General features: G+C 37.1%; 2 protein-coding genes across 3 annotated transcripts; both read left to right on the top strand.

The window, feature by feature from the left end:
- Positions 1 to 6,286: 6,286 nt before the first annotated feature.
- On the top strand, positions 6,287 to 11,339 carry LOC113357185 (cell cycle checkpoint protein RAD17-like). 2 transcript variants are annotated; one of them, XM_026600513.1, is made up of 13 exons: positions 6,287 to 6,766; positions 6,869 to 6,935; positions 7,121 to 7,206; positions 7,633 to 7,680; positions 7,748 to 7,804; positions 8,075 to 8,177; positions 8,620 to 8,784; positions 8,893 to 8,930; positions 9,034 to 9,376; positions 9,876 to 10,001; positions 10,197 to 10,410; positions 10,503 to 10,563; positions 10,774 to 11,339. In XM_026600513.1, exons 1-13 carry the CDS (start codon positions 6,524 to 6,526, stop codon positions 10,999 to 11,001), a joined length of 1,779 nt encoding a protein of 592 aa, XP_026456298.1. In that variant the 5' UTR covers positions 6,287 to 6,523; the 3' UTR covers positions 11,002 to 11,339. The 2 variants fall into 2 exon arrangements, with proteins under 2 accessions (XP_026456298.1, XP_026456297.1); XM_026600512.1 differs by having other exon boundaries at positions 8,620 to 8,930.
- A 717-nt stretch (positions 11,340 to 12,056) lies between these two features.
- LOC113357184 (probable L-ascorbate peroxidase 4, peroxisomal) lies at positions 12,057 to 15,123 on the top strand. The gene is made up of 9 exons (XM_026600511.1): positions 12,057 to 12,348; positions 12,563 to 12,687; positions 12,838 to 12,887; positions 13,358 to 13,423; positions 13,499 to 13,547; positions 14,013 to 14,095; positions 14,181 to 14,260; positions 14,365 to 14,467; positions 14,595 to 15,123. The coding sequence occupies exons 1-9, from the start codon at positions 12,236 to 12,238 to the stop codon at positions 14,790 to 14,792; spliced, it is 867 nt and encodes a 288-aa protein (XP_026456296.1). The 5' UTR covers positions 12,057 to 12,235; the 3' UTR covers positions 14,793 to 15,123.
- The last annotated feature ends 621 nt before the right edge of the window (positions 15,124 to 15,744 follow it).

Here is a 15,744-nt window from a genome sequence, read left to right as displayed (position 1 = left end):
TGTTGATTGGAATTTATTTTGGAAAGTAAATTTGCCACAAAATATTTTGTACTTTCTTTGGAAACGCATAACAGATTGTTTACCTACTATGGACAAATTGGCTAGACACTGCCATAATATTAATACTTAATGCCCTAACTGTAATGGTAAATTCTGAATCATTATAGCATTTGTTTATTGACTGTGCATATGCTAAATATGTATGGGATGCTGTGATTGTGGACTTTATAAATGAGACTGCTAATGTTGTATTTCAGGATTGAGTATGTTTCCGGTAAGTATTTCAAACAACATAACTTATACTATGTTGGATTGGTATGCTTTTGTGATCTGGCGTATTTGGAAGGATAGATGCAAAAATTTGAGGATGTTACTCTGACTATTAATCAAATATCTCTTATGTTAACAAATGATTTCTCTGACTGACACAAAATCAGTAGTAATCATAGCATTGAGACAGTGTCTGGCACAACCAATAATGGTTAATGGACATGTCTTGATTCATCTTGTTAAACTAAACTTTGATGCTTCTTTCAATGAATTAATTAAAGACGTAGGAATTGGACTAATATTGTGTAAATTTGCAGGCATCAGTGATGGAGATAGATGTTGCCATCCAAAACCAATAGATCCAGAACAAGCTAAGACAAAGGCTCTTTTGGAGGTAATTATTTGGGCAAAAAGAAAGGGAATAAGGAAATTGCATCTGGAAGTGGACTGTGCTAATGTAATTGGAGCTCTTAGTGGCAGTTTGAAATCTATCAAATGAACAACTAGAAATATTATCTTTGATAGTTTAAATTTATTAGAGTATGGGTTCTCTTAAATATAGCCTACACTTTCATTAACCATAACCCAAAAAGTTTAAGTTAAAACGAAAAACCAAACAAATCTTAATTTGTTACTCACAATTAAACTTAATTGTCCTTCTCTCTCAAAATCAAAATAAACCCTAACTCTTTTTTTAATTATACTTTGAACTGCTAGTATTGTTATTTCCATATTTTCACAAATTGACCAATTATAAATCTTAATTTCTTACTTTTTCTCAAAAACAAAATAAACCTAGTTCTTAATTTTCTTTAAAATGACATGCTTTTCTTTTCTCGATCATGATTACGCTAAAATTGATAAAAGTGTATATTCTGATTAATCCCTTGTATGACTTCCACAAAACATCAACCAAAATGGAATTAACTAAGGTTTTGATTCTATTCCTATAACACCCTCTTAGAACTCCATGAACATAATAAAAACTATTTTTATCTAAGGTGATTTTTTTTTCTTGATCATGATTACATTAAAATTAATTTAGGTTATTGATAATTCTTCAAAAACATTAATTATGCCAAATATCCTACGTAAATATGATTATAAAATTTAGACTATCAACTTATTCTTTTTGAGTTGTTGATTTAGGGATTTAATGATTATCTTATTATTTGGGCTATATATAACAGTTATGTATAATTTTGTGGGTTATGTAGAATGATTATAAAGATCTGTTTGGTTAACTAAAACACTTATTTTAATTGGGTTATGGTTAATAAAAACGTGCGCTACTTTTGAGAGATTCCTTAGAGTATTTTGAAGAATGGTTATGTACTCATGTCCACAGAGATATTAATCATGTGGCAGACTCTTTAGCAAAATGTGCTAGAAACTTAAGTACATAGGAAGAATGGATTGAGTCATCCCCTCATGGCTATAACTTTTTTTTTTGACAAAGGCGCAATATATTATATAGATAGCATTTGTACATCAGATGCTAGTCGAGAGACCAGGCAGGTTGGTGGAGTGTGCCACATTCACTTATAATTCTATTTATTCTAGCCTGTTTTGCAAGATAGTCCGCGGGATTGTTACACACACGAGGAGAACATTCACAAGTCCAACTAGGATTATTTACAAAAAGTTTATGACATTGTTCTAAAAGACGAGAACTCTGCCAAGGAGGAAGATGATTAGGACTTCGGAGAGCCAAGAAGACATCACGATTATCTGTTTCGAAAATGATATTCCGACCGTCAAGTTGGTGTGCGCAATTCATAGCTAACCAAATCGCCCATGATTCTGCCTGGTGAGGAGAGATAGCATGAGTGATTGTAACTTTAGCTGCCAAGAAGTTCATGGCTAGAACTATATCTGCATAAAGACATATATCTTTTTTTTGAATCATACATTTTATTATAATAAATTTAGTTTACAACTTGTCGTGGGTATGTGGAACCCACAGAGTCTTGAAATAAAATGTGACTGATAAAGGATGGGATTGCCTGGTCCCAAATTTTGGTTGAAAAATTTCCTGTCTGGCTTCCATCCGCTGCATGGTTTGCCAACCCGTCCGCTGCTTGATTTCCTTCCCTGTAGTTGTATTGTATAGCGACCTGCGGGATTTTCCTAAGTCTCATTTTTATTTCTTCGATCATTCCTGCTATGTGCCAAGGTGGCGACGTAGTTGATGTGATGAACCTCGGGAGGTTTTCCAAGTCTGTTTCAAATAAGATTCTAGTCCATTGTCTCTCCGATGATGTTCTTGAAGCCAATAATAAGGCCCATGTTTCTGCAGTTAGTGATGTCGTAATTCCTAGTGTTTGAGGCATAGCTATTAATGTTCGTGCATCAGAGTCTCTACAGATGAATCCAGCTCCTGCAAATCCCGGATGTCCTATGGCTGCTCCATCTGTGTTAATCTTAATCCAATTGATATTCGGAGTGGACCAACCTATCAATATTGTTGATGTTCTTTTGTTTGTTATCGTGTTGTTGAATGTTGGTGTATCTCCTGGTATGATTGGTGGTGAAGCGTGTAGTGCCCAAAAAAAATCTTGTTGTAGTTTTTGTGCCCAGGCTACGATTTCTTCTGAAGTTTTTTGTTTTTGTTGGTAAATTAGATCATTTCTGGATATCCATAGGGTCCAAAATAGGAAACATACTGAGGAGATTATAGATGTTGATGTTGGATGCTGGAGGATTTGGGATATGGTTGTTTGAGGATTTAAAGTGAAGTTTGGGTTGGGGTTGGTGTTTGGTGCATTTTGAAGTTGGTTGAATAAGATGTTCCAAAAAGAAGCCGCTGTTGGACAATGAATTAAAAGGTGGTCTGCTACTTCCGTATCAGTATTGTATCTAGGGCATATGTCTGAGTTGGTCAAATGGATTCGATGTAAGAGAGAGAAGGTCGGTAATCCTTCATTAATGGTTTTCCACAAGAAAAGCCGAATTTTTTGTGGACATGGTAAGGTCCATAAGAATTTGGTCGGTGGTAGAGGTGTGTGGGTTGGTTGACCATGGGTTAGACATTTGTATCCTGAAGATGTGGTGTAGCTTCCCGATTTTGAGTGCGGCCAGATAATTTTATCTGGAGTATTGTTTTGGGGTAGGTGGATGTTGATGATTTTCTGAATTGTTGGGTTTGGAAAGGTGTTCAATTTTTCATGATTCCAGGAGTGGGATATTGGGTCGATGGTATCTGCTACCATTTGGACTGGGTAGCATTGCGTTGGATCGAGATTGGTAGAGTGTGGAATCCAATTAGACTCTATCGGAGTTGATAATCCATTGCCAATATGATGGAAAATTAAGTTTTGCATGGTAGGGATAATTGATGCTAGTTGTCTCCATTGAGGACTGGAAGAGGAAGGAATGGTAATGTTTGCTTGTAGAATTGGTTGTTCATTGAGGTATTTTGCACTGAAAAGGCTTCCGCATATGGAATTAGGTTGTTCATGCAAATTCCAGATTCTTTTCAATAGAAGGGTTGTATTATGATCACTGCTTTTCCTTATCCCTAATCCTCCTTCGGCTAATGGCTTTGTTGCTTTATCCCATCCTATAGGGTGTAGCTTTTTGTTGTTGAGTCATGTCCCCAGAAAAAATTCCTGGTTATACGATCTATTTGTTTGTGTATATCTTTGGGAAGTTTTTGTGTTTGCATTATATGATTTGTGGTAGGGGTTAGGGATGTTTTGATGAGGAGGAGTCTTCCTGCTGGGGTTAGGCATTTTGTCATCCATCCTTTTGCTTTTCTAGCCAATCTTTATAGGAGAGGAGCGAAGGTGTGGTTTGCTGCTCTTCCTTGTTTAAACTGTATGCCTAGATAGGTTGGCGGTTTTGATGTGGTCGGCATATTAAAGAATTGTTGAAGATCACTTATTTTGATTGGATCTAAATTAGGATGGTGGATGATTACTGATTTGGCAGTGTTAATTACTTGTCCTACAGAGGAGCTATAGGCATGTATAAGTGTTTTAAGGTGATGGTTACTCTGAGTTGACGCTTTAAAAGTTATCAGAAGATCATCTGCATACATTAGGCGAATTATGGGAGGTGATTTTTGTGAAATGTTAATTCCTGGAACTAATTTTTGGTTTTGAAGGTTTCCCAGGTTTGTGGATAGGATTTCAGTACAGATGATAAAAATATAGGACGATAGTGGGTCTCCTTGTCTGATGCCTCTACTTGGGGTGATGTATCCATGAGGTGTACCATTAATTTTGATGGAGTAAGTAACTGTTGTGATGTACATCATAATGTAGTCTATAAATGTTGATGGGAATCCAAGTTTTGTAAATGAAGTTTTGATGAATCCCCAGTCTAGGCTGTCATAGGCTTTTTGGATATCTAGTTTGAGAGCTATTGTTGGATATTTGGTGGGTTTTGAGGTTCTAATGTTATGAAAGAGTTCTCCAGCAATGGCTATATTGTCGTGTATTGATCTTTGGAACAAAAGCACTTTGGAAAGGGCTTATTAAAAAGGGGAGAATAGGTCTAATCCGGTTGACTAATATTTTTGAGATGATTTTATATGTGACGTTGCAGAGTCCTATTGGCCTGAATTGTGAAGGTTTTGAAGCGTGGTCGACTTTAAGTATTAATGTTATGTTTGTAAGCTTTTCCAGCATTAATAAAATTCCATCTTTATTATTTAAATAAAAAATCCATCTAAAGACTTAAAGGCCTAGACAAATAAAGCTTCTGCGCTGAACGGTGAGGAAACCCTCACTTCCTATTGGTCGAAATAAACTTTTTTTGAGTTTTGTGAAACAAGCGTTTTGGTGAGGACACTTGGCAACGTATGATTGATTTAAAAAGAATAGGAAAAAGACTAAAAAATGGAAACCAAATTCAATTTGGGATTTATAAAGTGACAATATTTAGGTGAAGACACTTGGCAACATATGATTGATTTAAAAATTACGAATTAAAAGGAAAACCTAATTTACCATGTTTGAAATTTTATGGACAAAACTGATCATAAAAACCCAAGGTGACCAAACTTGTGGTACAAAAACCCCACTCAAATGTTGGGATTCATTAAAACTCCATCTTAAACTAAATTATACAAAAACCCCAAAATTTTAAAAATTTGATACAAAAACCCCAAATTACAAAATTGGTTTCATCAAATTTTATGATGAAACCAAAAATTGGTTTCGTCAAATTCTATGAGGTTTCATCAAATTTTATGATGAAACCAAATTTTGGTTTCATCTTTGGGGTTTTTGTGTTACTTTTGTTTTAGCGGGTTTTTTGTGGATGGATAGTGACTCCTTTGGGGTTATAACTCGCAGACCGTTTTAATGAAGTCCAAATTCAATTTGGAAATCAAGTACTGTAATTGTTATACTAGGACTATTTTTTCCAAATTAATATATAAAGGGGAAAAAATCCTCATATTTTCTGCAAAAAATAAAAGGAAAAAATAAATAAATTTCCACATATCCTCCACCTATTTAATGTATTTGCCCCGCTACACCAAATCAAAGATACCTCTTCACGGGGCGGGGCAAACCCCGCGCTCACCAAATCAAAAATGCACTTCCATGAGGTTGGGCGAACACCCGCGTACACCAAGTTAAAAGGAAAAAGATAAATAAAATCTGCACATATTTTCAACCTATTTAATGCATTTGCTCCGCCAAACTAAATCAAAAATACATCTCCAAGGGGTGGGGCGAAGCCCCGCGCACACCAAATCAAAAATAAATTGTCACGAGGCGGGACGAAGCCCTACACATATCAAATCAAAAATACATCACCACAGGGCAGGACAAAGTCGCACACACCAAGTTAAAAGAAAAAATATGCCCGGTGCATAGCACGGGCACAAATCCAGTCTTTCTTGAAAAAAAAAGAAAAAAAAAACTGAGCGAACTTTAAACCAGGTGGATGAAACTTGTCCCCTCGAAAATGCGAACCCAGACCAAGACCGAGTTGTATCGTTTGTTGGCTTCTTATGTACACCTCCATTTCAACGACATAAATGCTCCTTCGGCACTAGTTTCTCAAAAGCGCGCGCAATTTTTTTCCCCTCATATAGATTGAAGATCTCGCTTCCCAAGTTTCCCTCTTTTTATTTGCTTTGGGGGTCTCTCTTTACGTGTCAGGATTCGATCGATGATTGTAATTTCTGTTACTCGTCACAGTGCTAATACTACTAAGCAAAACCAGGTTATGAAGTTATCTGGTGGTTTTCATTGAAATTCTTATCTAGGGTTTCTATTTTTACTGGATTTTTTTGATGGGGAAAAGAAATATAGTCTTGTTATCTTCTTCATCTGATAATGAAGATGATCATTTAAGCTCACGGGTTTGCACCAAGCCTACTACTAGGTCAAAATCGAAAAAACAAATTTCTGTATCAGCACATGGCACTAGAAAGACTTCATGTTCTGGTGGTGGCTCAAAGACGAAGAGGTCTCGTCGCTCTCTCTCTTCTACTACTAAGGAGCTTTTCCTTTCTCATACATCATCAATAGGAGAGGTAATTGTGATTGCCGTCTTGGTGGTGGTAATTGTGTTTCCATTTCTTCTGTGATTAAGTTTTGTTAATTAGTTGGTGCTTTTGTTTTTTATTGCAATGCAGTTCAATTTTGATGCATTTACTGATGGTTTCTATGAAGACTTTCAAGGTCTTGCAGAGGTGCCTAATGGTATTATTCGAACCTTTTCTTTTTCCCTTTACCTCATGTAAGTTGTACCTTTAAGTTTTTGTTCGCTTTGAAAATTATGTATTTATGTGTTTTTGAGCTGATAATTTTTCGTTCTTGCAAAATGTGTTTCTTGTTTATTAATCAAACTATCATTTTAGAGCTAATGTAACATAAACTTGAATTAGGTTCTCAAAAGAGTAACAAAAAGGAGCTATGGGTCGACAAATACAAACCTCAATCATTGCAAGAGCTTGCGATACACAAGAAAAAGGTTTTATCTGTCACAACCCATTTCTATTATGTTATTCACATGTGAATTGCAAAACAAGAACATCTAATTGTGTCCACAATTCAAATTTGGTTTAAGATTTGAAATGTGAGGTTATCTATAACACTTTGGTTAAAAGAAATGTGTCAATTGTATTCTGTAGTTTACAGCGGTTCCAAATCTTGTTGTTTTAAGTATGAAATGGCATTTCCATCTCTTTTCGGTTGGTTAACATTGTAACGTCCTGATCAGAACCCCACAAGGAGTGGATTGGGGTCTCAATCTCCAAGATGCCTAGGGTACTAGTCACCAACACTTGGTTTGACTCTACTGGGCACAGGCAGCCAAATAGCATTGCTCTCTGAATATTCACTTCTATTTTTGGATCTTTGGGCATGACTTGTATCACTGTTTCTCCCATCTCTGCAGGTTGAAGAAGTCAAAATGTGGTTAGAGGAAAGATTGAGAACCTCAAAGGTGATTTTATCTCTTTCTTTATCTATTTTTATTTGTATTTTCTGATGGTGTAGTTTTCTCATTTTAGGATGAGTTTCACAGCCATGCTCTTGTTATCACTGGACAAGCTGGAGTCGGGAAATCGGTATGTCTTATATCCGTTTTCAAGAGTTATTGGTTTCAGCCTGTTTCGTAGAGTATGAGATAACTTAAGATGTTTCCTCTTAGCCCTGGTCTCTACTTATGCCTTTGTAGACTTGTAGTTGAAGCTGGCATTTCAAGATTTCTTGTTGGAGAATAAATGGTCTAATTGAAGCTCCACTATTTCCATTTGTTTTGGTTACACATTGTTCCTACACCTCTCAACTATGAGCCACTATTTCTATTTGAATCTTATGCATTATTTGTCTTTCAGGCGACGGTCCGTGCAATTGCATCTCATCTTGGAGTCAACTTATGTGAATGGGAAACCCCTACACCCACACTTTGGCAAGAACATATCCACAACTCCAATTTAGGTAAAGAATTCATTAATCTAAAATATCATTAGAGAAATAAATAACCTTTTTTACACTACAATCTGAAAGAATCCAGACTGGAATAAGTCCGGAACTCATTAGATCATTGTTATACTGTGATCTGTAACAAGGGACAGTAATTGTCTTTATTCAACATATTGGTTGCACTAATCAAATTAAAGAAAACTTACGAGTACTAAGTGATCAGCATCACTTATCCATCCTGATCAAATACTTGTGGTTGGTTTACTTCGGTTATAGGAGCATTTTTATCTAATTACTTCTTGATGGACATAATGACACACTATTGGGTCTAAAATTGAGAAGCATTATTCCAAAACTCGACTTTCTATAAGATATGATTATCAAGGAATTTCCCTATATTTTACTCTTTTTGAAATGGTGTTCTGTTGTTGAATATTTAATGTCATGGTACTACCAGGAGTAAGTTACATGTCGAAGTTGGACGAGTTTGAGACTTTCGTTGAGAGGATTAGAAAATATTCAATGATTCCACCATCCAGTTCTGGAGGAACTGAAAATCCATACGTACTCTTAATTGATGATCTTCCTCTGGCAAACGGAAAGGCTGCTCATGGGAAACTTTGTAAGTGTTTGCATGCCCTTGCTCGATCAACTAAGATTCCGACGATTATATTGATCACTGAGTACAATAAGGTTGACACTGCTGATAATTCATCACGTTACTGGGAAGATCTTCAATCTTGTCTTGAGAGTGCTGGGGCGTGTAAGGTAGTGACTGTATTTTTATTTTAATTTTGAGGTGGCTGAACCAATGTAAATTAGGTTTATTCATTGCTAAATGGCCTGTTCAATTTTTTCCTTGGAATTTCAGGTGGCCTTTAATCCTGTTACTACAAATTCCATTAAGGTGGCTCTTTCTAGGATATGCAAAGAAGAGCAGTGCAGTGCTACTGCTGACCAGATAGCTCTGATAGCAAAGGCCAGTGGAGGTGATATCAGGCATGCAGTTACGTCCTTACAGTACTTTTGTTTGAGACAAAGACAGATCCCTTCCTTACTTAAACTCTCTTCCACTCATTCAAAAGAGAAGTTACTGGACATTGCTCCAATGGGTGGTGCACTTTCATTTGGCAGAGACGAAACACTTTCTCTATTTCATGCGTTGGGGAAGTTCCTCCACAACAAAAGGGAGTCTTTATGTGCATCTGGCTTGGGTATGTAACTATTAACAGCTTTATGTTATGTATCTTAGACCAACGACCATGTCATATAGCAGTTATATCAGTGTTGTGAAAAGCAAAGTTTGGTGGTTTCCATGCCTTAGGTTTTTCTCATACATCTGTATCCCTTGATCACAATATGCGCTGGGAGAGAGACACATATATATGAGGGGTATCTTAGTGATTATTAAAAGCCCTACTCTCATTTTCGAATATACAAATGTAAGAAAACAAGCACTTGAAGAGGGAAAAGAGAGCTTTAATAGGGTAGTATTGCCCTGTATTTACAATGAAGAGGTTTGAGCTTCATTTATCTTATGGTCTTTACATAATTAGGAATTGTAGATCTAAAGTTAGACTCAACATATTTGATTTCTTTTTTGTTTGTTTGTTTGTTTAACTCGTATAAGTGAACCTGGAACTTTGTTTGCTAGGCGTTCGTACTCAAGTGAGAATTTGTAAATACTGAAACACAATTCTTCTAATTTTCTAGGGGCTGATGAGTTTCAGTTACGGGAAAGGTTTGTTAGATTACCGTTACAAATGGGTGATCCCGAGAATGTTCTTTCTAAAGCACATGGTCAAGCGAGACCAATTGCAGATTTTCTACATGAAAATGGTAATATGTAACTGTTACTTCTATCGGAAACTGGCATTATCATCCTCGATGTTGAAGGATATTTTTTCACGTTTCTTTGTTCATTCTTAGAAAGCTGAAAGTTCGCTGTTGCAATGGTCATAACTCATAAGTCAGTTTTTAGATGTTGGCCAATTAGCTGATCCGCGTGTCTTTGTTTATATTATTATCATACAGTTCTAGATTTCATAAGTGATGAAGCAATAGAAGATGCCTCCGCAGTAACTTCCTATTTGAGTGACGTTGACTGCCTTCTTGCCACTTCTCATGGGTCCACGTGGTCCCACACAATGACTGGACAACATGAGCTGGAGAAGATTGGCCAATTAGCTGCTGCTTCGGTTTCTGTCAGAGGGGTGCTTCTTGGGAACTCACATCCCGCTCCTTCCAGGTTTTCTTTTCTGTTATTGTTTCTACTGTGAATTACACACTCCCAAGTTAAAGTAGAATTTCATAATCACTAGTTATGTATGTTTGCTGTAGGTGGCATTCCATCCGCAGTCCAAAAATTTGGCAGGTAGAGCAGTCATCGAGACGAAATAAGGTGCGGGCTGTGAACTTGTTTTTTGTTAAATCTTCTGATTCAGTTGGATTCGCCTTTATTTCTCCAACTTGCACTGATAGTTATGCACTGAATTTGAGCAATCCAGTTGCTTTGTATTACTATGCATGATGTTCAAGTTGCTGATCTTCTCTGGTTGCTTTCTGATTCTGAATGATCATGTTTTTCTTAACTTTGTTTGTGAGGTCGCAGGATGAAATGCTAAGGCAAAGAATAGAAGCTTCTGAAAGTGCAAGTGCATCCGACGTATCAATCATAGCAACTGAGTACAGACCCATCTTGAAGTGGCTCGGATACAGAACATCAGAAGTTCATAGGAGAAGCAACGTGGTTATGGAAGAAAACTCCGACGGGGACATAATTTTGGATGATATAAATGGTGAGAATTCATCAGATATTGACGAAATTGAAGATTGGTGAGAGCACAAGCAATTTTTCGTGTTGCAGGAATGGTGACTATAGGTTCTGAAATTTTGTGAAGAGTGATGCCAGATTTCATTCAATACCCTTGAATTTGTACATAATGGCTGGGTGATTCCCGATAGAGCGAATCCCATGTCGGGATCCCCTGTTCCTCAAAGTACCCCTGATTGCTGTTCTCGTGAACTCTGGATTGAACTTGTTGCTACCCCTTGGAGAGGGTAAAGAAGAAGGTAACTGTGGGGATAAGTAATGGTATACAAGCAATGAAATTCTTGTTCATCCAGAAAAAGGGTGACCCTTAAGTTTGTTTTATTTATTTATTTTCATTTTTTTTAGTTACTGTAAATATCAATATAAGTAGGAAAAGTAGATGCCATTAAGATTTTCCCTTGTTTGTTATGTCGTTGTTGGTCGCTGTAATGGTTCATTCTGGGTTGTAGATGTCATTAACAGTGCCCAATTGAACTTGAACATCCCTCCGGCAGTTCAAATAAAGATCAGCCTAGCATCAGCGCACGAACTCGTAAATGTAACATTTCCTAGGGCTGCTTCTACGCTGAATCCCGAGTATCAAGGCAACTAGTAAATGTCTGGGTTCTGTATTCATTTATTACTTGAACAGGCTGACTACCAGTTGGTGAAATCCTGCATTGTTGTGTACTAGTGTTCTTTCATCAAACATTACCAGTCACAAGAGGCAGGAACCAAAAGACAATGCCATTCCTTGAGGGCAGCACTTGCGTGCTTAGGTTTCATACGCCATTTTTAACAAAATTTTACTATACGGAGTAGAGAAAATTTGAAGGCACCGTAAATGATGAACCAGAAAATTTGAAGGTACCGTAAATGATGAACCAATTTTTTTTATCTCGAGTTCTTCCTCAATCCGGCGCAACAAGCATTTGTTTTGTAATTTTTGTTTGGTATAGATAGATACAAAAAAATTGAAAAAAAAAACAAAATCAAAAAATCAATTTTCGTCAGCTCAAGGCGGGGGAAGAGGATAGGATTGGATAGCGCCTGGCTAGCACACACCCCAACCCCAATCTCATTCAATGTAACAGTCGGTCCACTCCTGAAAAATATACAACACCCGTCTAACAACTTTGGGATTGGGTTTTGTGTTGTTTGATAGTCAGTCACTCCTCCTCCTTCCCCTTCTTCATCTTCTTTGACTGTATCGTCGAGGAAGGGTTTCGAGAGCTCTTCTTTCTTTCTCAAAAACTGAAAAATGGCAGCTGTAGCAGTAGATGCGAATTACCTCAAAGAAATCGAGAAGACTCGCCGTGATCTCCGTGCTCTCATTTCTTCTAAGAACTGTGCTCCAATCATGCTCCGTCTTGCGTAAGTCCAATTTCATTCATTTCTATTTATTTTCAGCTCATTTTTCTATTTTGTTTCCTGATCTGGTATTTATCCCTAATTCTGAACCTGTTCATTTTCCATATCCAAACAACAAATTTCATGTTAATTCATCCTTCGTTTAGAACTTGTTGTGTTTGTATAAATCTAATCATCTGCATGTGTTTTTCTTGATTTCTTCTCTCTATGCTTGTAGGTGGCATGATGCCGGAACTTATGATGTCAAATCAAAGACAGGCGGTGCTAATGGTTCAATTAGGAACGAAGAGGAGTTGAAACATGGTGCCAATAGTGGCTTAAAAATTGCCATAGATTTTTGTGGTGCGTTTATTTTCTTACTGATTGTAGAATAAGGATTCCATTGCTAAGTAGTTTACTGTATTATATATGAATTGGTTACCAATATCATAACAGATTATCTTTAACTCCGGATCTTTTGTTATTCTTTCTCGCTGTAATTTTTGGTTGTAGAGGAAGTGAAGAAAAAACATCCAAGGATTACGTACGCAGATCTTTACCAGGTGAATTTCTAGAGTGAAAGCTTCACTGTTTATGATTTTCAAGTTGTGCGTTCAATTTGAGAAACGCAGAGAGTACTTTATAGAAATAAGTGTTTGCTTTTGAATATGTATGTACATCATATGTTTCTTTTGGTTTATAATATGATCTAGTGGATTTCCATTACTAAAAGCAAGACATCTTACTCTCCATTAGTCCCTTTAGTACCTCCCAACTTTTATCTCTTGGTATCGTTATAGGGGTATGAATTGTGGTAGAACAGTATATGCAAATATATGATAACTAAACTAGACTGTGTGTCTTCAGCTCTCCATCTAATGCTAGATGTTTATTTCTTTTATCACTTCCTTGGAATTACATTAACCATTACTTTTAGTATATCCAGTAGTAGTCTCACTCTAGAAATTAACTTTGTCAAACAACATTGGTTTTTCTTACATCATTGATCACTCACTCTTTCGTCGGTGGTCAGCTTGCTGGGGTTGTTGCAGTAGAGATCACTGGTGGGCCAACTGTTGAGTTTGTTCCGGGTAGAAAGGTGCGTTAAAACTGCATTGGGTGAGCTCACAGCTGTATCTGTTTCTATACTTGACTATCTGTTGCTTTCTATCAGGACTCATTGGTTTCCCCTAGAGAAGGCCGGCTCCCAGATGCAAAACAGGGTAATTATCCCTTTATCTCTTACTCGTCAGATTGTTATCTCTACTTATGTGATTTTCTGCTCATTTACTGAAAACCTTACTCATTGGAGCTATTTGCTCTAATATGGTATTCAGAAGAATGCAGATCTTCAGGACCATGATTGGTGAATTAATATAGGAAAATTAATATCGAACGCCACTAAACTGTGCACATGTAACATGTAAGCTGAAAGTTTTAAGGAAATACTCATACAATTATAGAATACTCAATTTTGTATTCTTGGCGATAGTAGTGAACGAAAGATATCTCCATGTGGTGTACATAACTACTAATTCAAGAGAGGTGTTTGATGATTTTATCCCCGAAATCGACAAATAGTTCACCGTGTATCTGTTGACACCATGTACATAGTCCAACAGTACCTTTTTAAACTGAACTATCTAGATAGTGATGACTGCATAACCTGTATTGTTCTTCTATAACAGGTGGGCAGCATTTGAGAGACATCTTTTATCGGATGGGTTTATCTGACAAGGAAATTGTGGCATTATCTGGAGCCCACACATTGGTAGTGCTCTAAAGACTTTAGAGAAATGTTTACACGGTCTAAAGATGCACATGTACTTATAGAGTTTTTCGTTTGCTTTTTGTAGGGGAGGGCACATCCAGAGAGATCAGGTTTTGGTGGTGCTTGGACTAGTGAGCCTCTGAAGTTTGACAATTCCTACTTCGTGTAAGACACTAACTTAAATTTGAATATTCATACCTCTTCCATATCTTCCATTCTTTTTGCCCGAACTAGGAGACAAAGGTCTTACTTCCAAAATATCATATCAGGGAGCTGCTGAAAGGAGAAACTGAGGGGTTATTGAAGCTTCCCACAGATAATGCTCTATTGGATGATCCAGCATTTCGTCGTTATGTTGAACTGTATGCACAGGTAGTAATTTTGGAATTGGCCCTTGTCAACAGTTTTGGTTATTACAATTTCTGCTGTTTCCAACTTATGCAGTATGGTTTATATCTGCTGTAAAACGGGAACTGTTCTGATTCAGTTTCTATGACAGGACGAGGATACATTTTTCAAAGCCTTCGCAATGGCACACAAGAAACTTTCTGAGCTTGGGTTTTCACCAAGTTCCTCAGCTTCTAAGGTAGAGGCCAAGACCACTGTTGTGTTGGCGCAAAGTGCTGTTGGAGTCGCAGTTGCTGCAGCTGTGGTGGTTCTGAGTTACTTATATGAGGCTCGAAGAATCAAGAAGTAGACCACAGGGACTTGTGTTTTTAAGGTGCCACAGCAGACCTCTATGGTACAATAATAAGCAAAAAAATTATTAGTTGGTCCTTGCATCAACGAGGGCCTAGGTGGTCTATTTTGTTTGGCGCTATTACTTTTTTTTTTTTGCTGAGAAACACACTGATATATTACAATAAAAGGGAATTACAGAGTGCCGAAAGGGGATCTTTCCTCAACAGAGAGTTCAAAAAGGGAGGAAAAGAGATCCAACTGTCTTTTAAACTAAACTTCCTAGCTCGACGTGCAAGTCGATCAGCTACATTATTTTGGAACGCTTAATATAAACAAGATTGAAAGTACTACTACAAACAAATAAACTCCGACAGTGCACCAGCAGGTCACTGCTTCTCCAATCTACCATAACATTGCCTCCATTTACAAAATCAACCAACTGGAGGCAATCACTCACGAGCAGGACTCTAGACAAATCCATCTCCTTCGCCCAAGAGATAGTCAAAATGAGAGCAATTGCCTCAGCACCAACTGCATCTGAGATAAGTCCAAAGTCTGCCTTCGTTCCCCTTACTGTTCCTGCAATATCACACAGAATAACACCAACTCCCATGTTAAAATCCTTAAAAGAACCATCTAAAAACATTATGTGATCAACATTCTGAATGGAAGTTTTAGCAATCAAATTAGAAGACTTCTTAGTCTCTGTAGTAGACTTCTTAGTCTCTGGCGCAACTACATAAGTGTTTATAAGTCTTCTGGTATTTAAGATGATTTTATCCAGATTGATAGAAGCACTTTTGAAAACAACCTCACATCTCATTTTTCATATACTCCACATAACTATAGCCCCAATGCTTGGCCAGTTAACCACAAAGGGAGATTTTCCAAAAGAATTATCAAACCACAACAGAAAAAGATCTTCAATGTAATCAGTCCCAGAAGCTACCATATGTTGTATTGATAAA

The sequence above is a fragment of the Papaver somniferum genome, chromosome 3 (genome assembly GCF_003573695.1).
Source record: "Papaver somniferum cultivar HN1 chromosome 3, ASM357369v1, whole genome shotgun sequence".
In the NCBI taxonomy this organism is placed as follows: domain Eukaryota; kingdom Viridiplantae; phylum Streptophyta; class Magnoliopsida; order Ranunculales; family Papaveraceae; genus Papaver; species Papaver somniferum.
Note: the sequence above shows the minus strand (reverse complement) of the source record. Positions and strands in the feature narration are given on the sequence as shown.

Excerpts from the sequence above, each read along its gene's own strand:
- LOC113357184 (XM_026600511.1), top strand. The coding sequence starts at position 12,236 with ATGGCAGCTGTAGCAGTAGATGCGAATTACCTCAAAGAAATCGAGAAG. Across the intron at positions 12,349-12,562 it reads CCAATCATGCTCCGTCTTGC|GTGGCATGATGCCGGAACTT; the intron begins GTAAGTCCAATT and ends CTATGCTTGTAG. Across the intron at positions 14,468-14,594 it reads ATGTTGAACTGTATGCACAG|GACGAGGATACATTTTTCAA; the intron begins GTAGTAATTTTG and ends TTTCTATGACAG.
- LOC113357185 (XM_026600512.1), top strand. The coding sequence starts at position 6,524 with ATGGGGAAAAGAAATATAGTCTTGTTATCTTCTTCATCTGATAATGAA. Across the intron at positions 8,178-8,619 it reads TATCCACAACTCCAATTTAG|GAGTAAGTTACATGTCGAAG; the intron begins GTAAAGAATTCA and ends TGGTACTACCAG. Across the intron at positions 10,564-10,773 it reads AGTCATCGAGACGAAATAAG|GATGAAATGCTAAGGCAAAG; the intron begins GTGCGGGCTGTG and ends GTGAGGTCGCAG.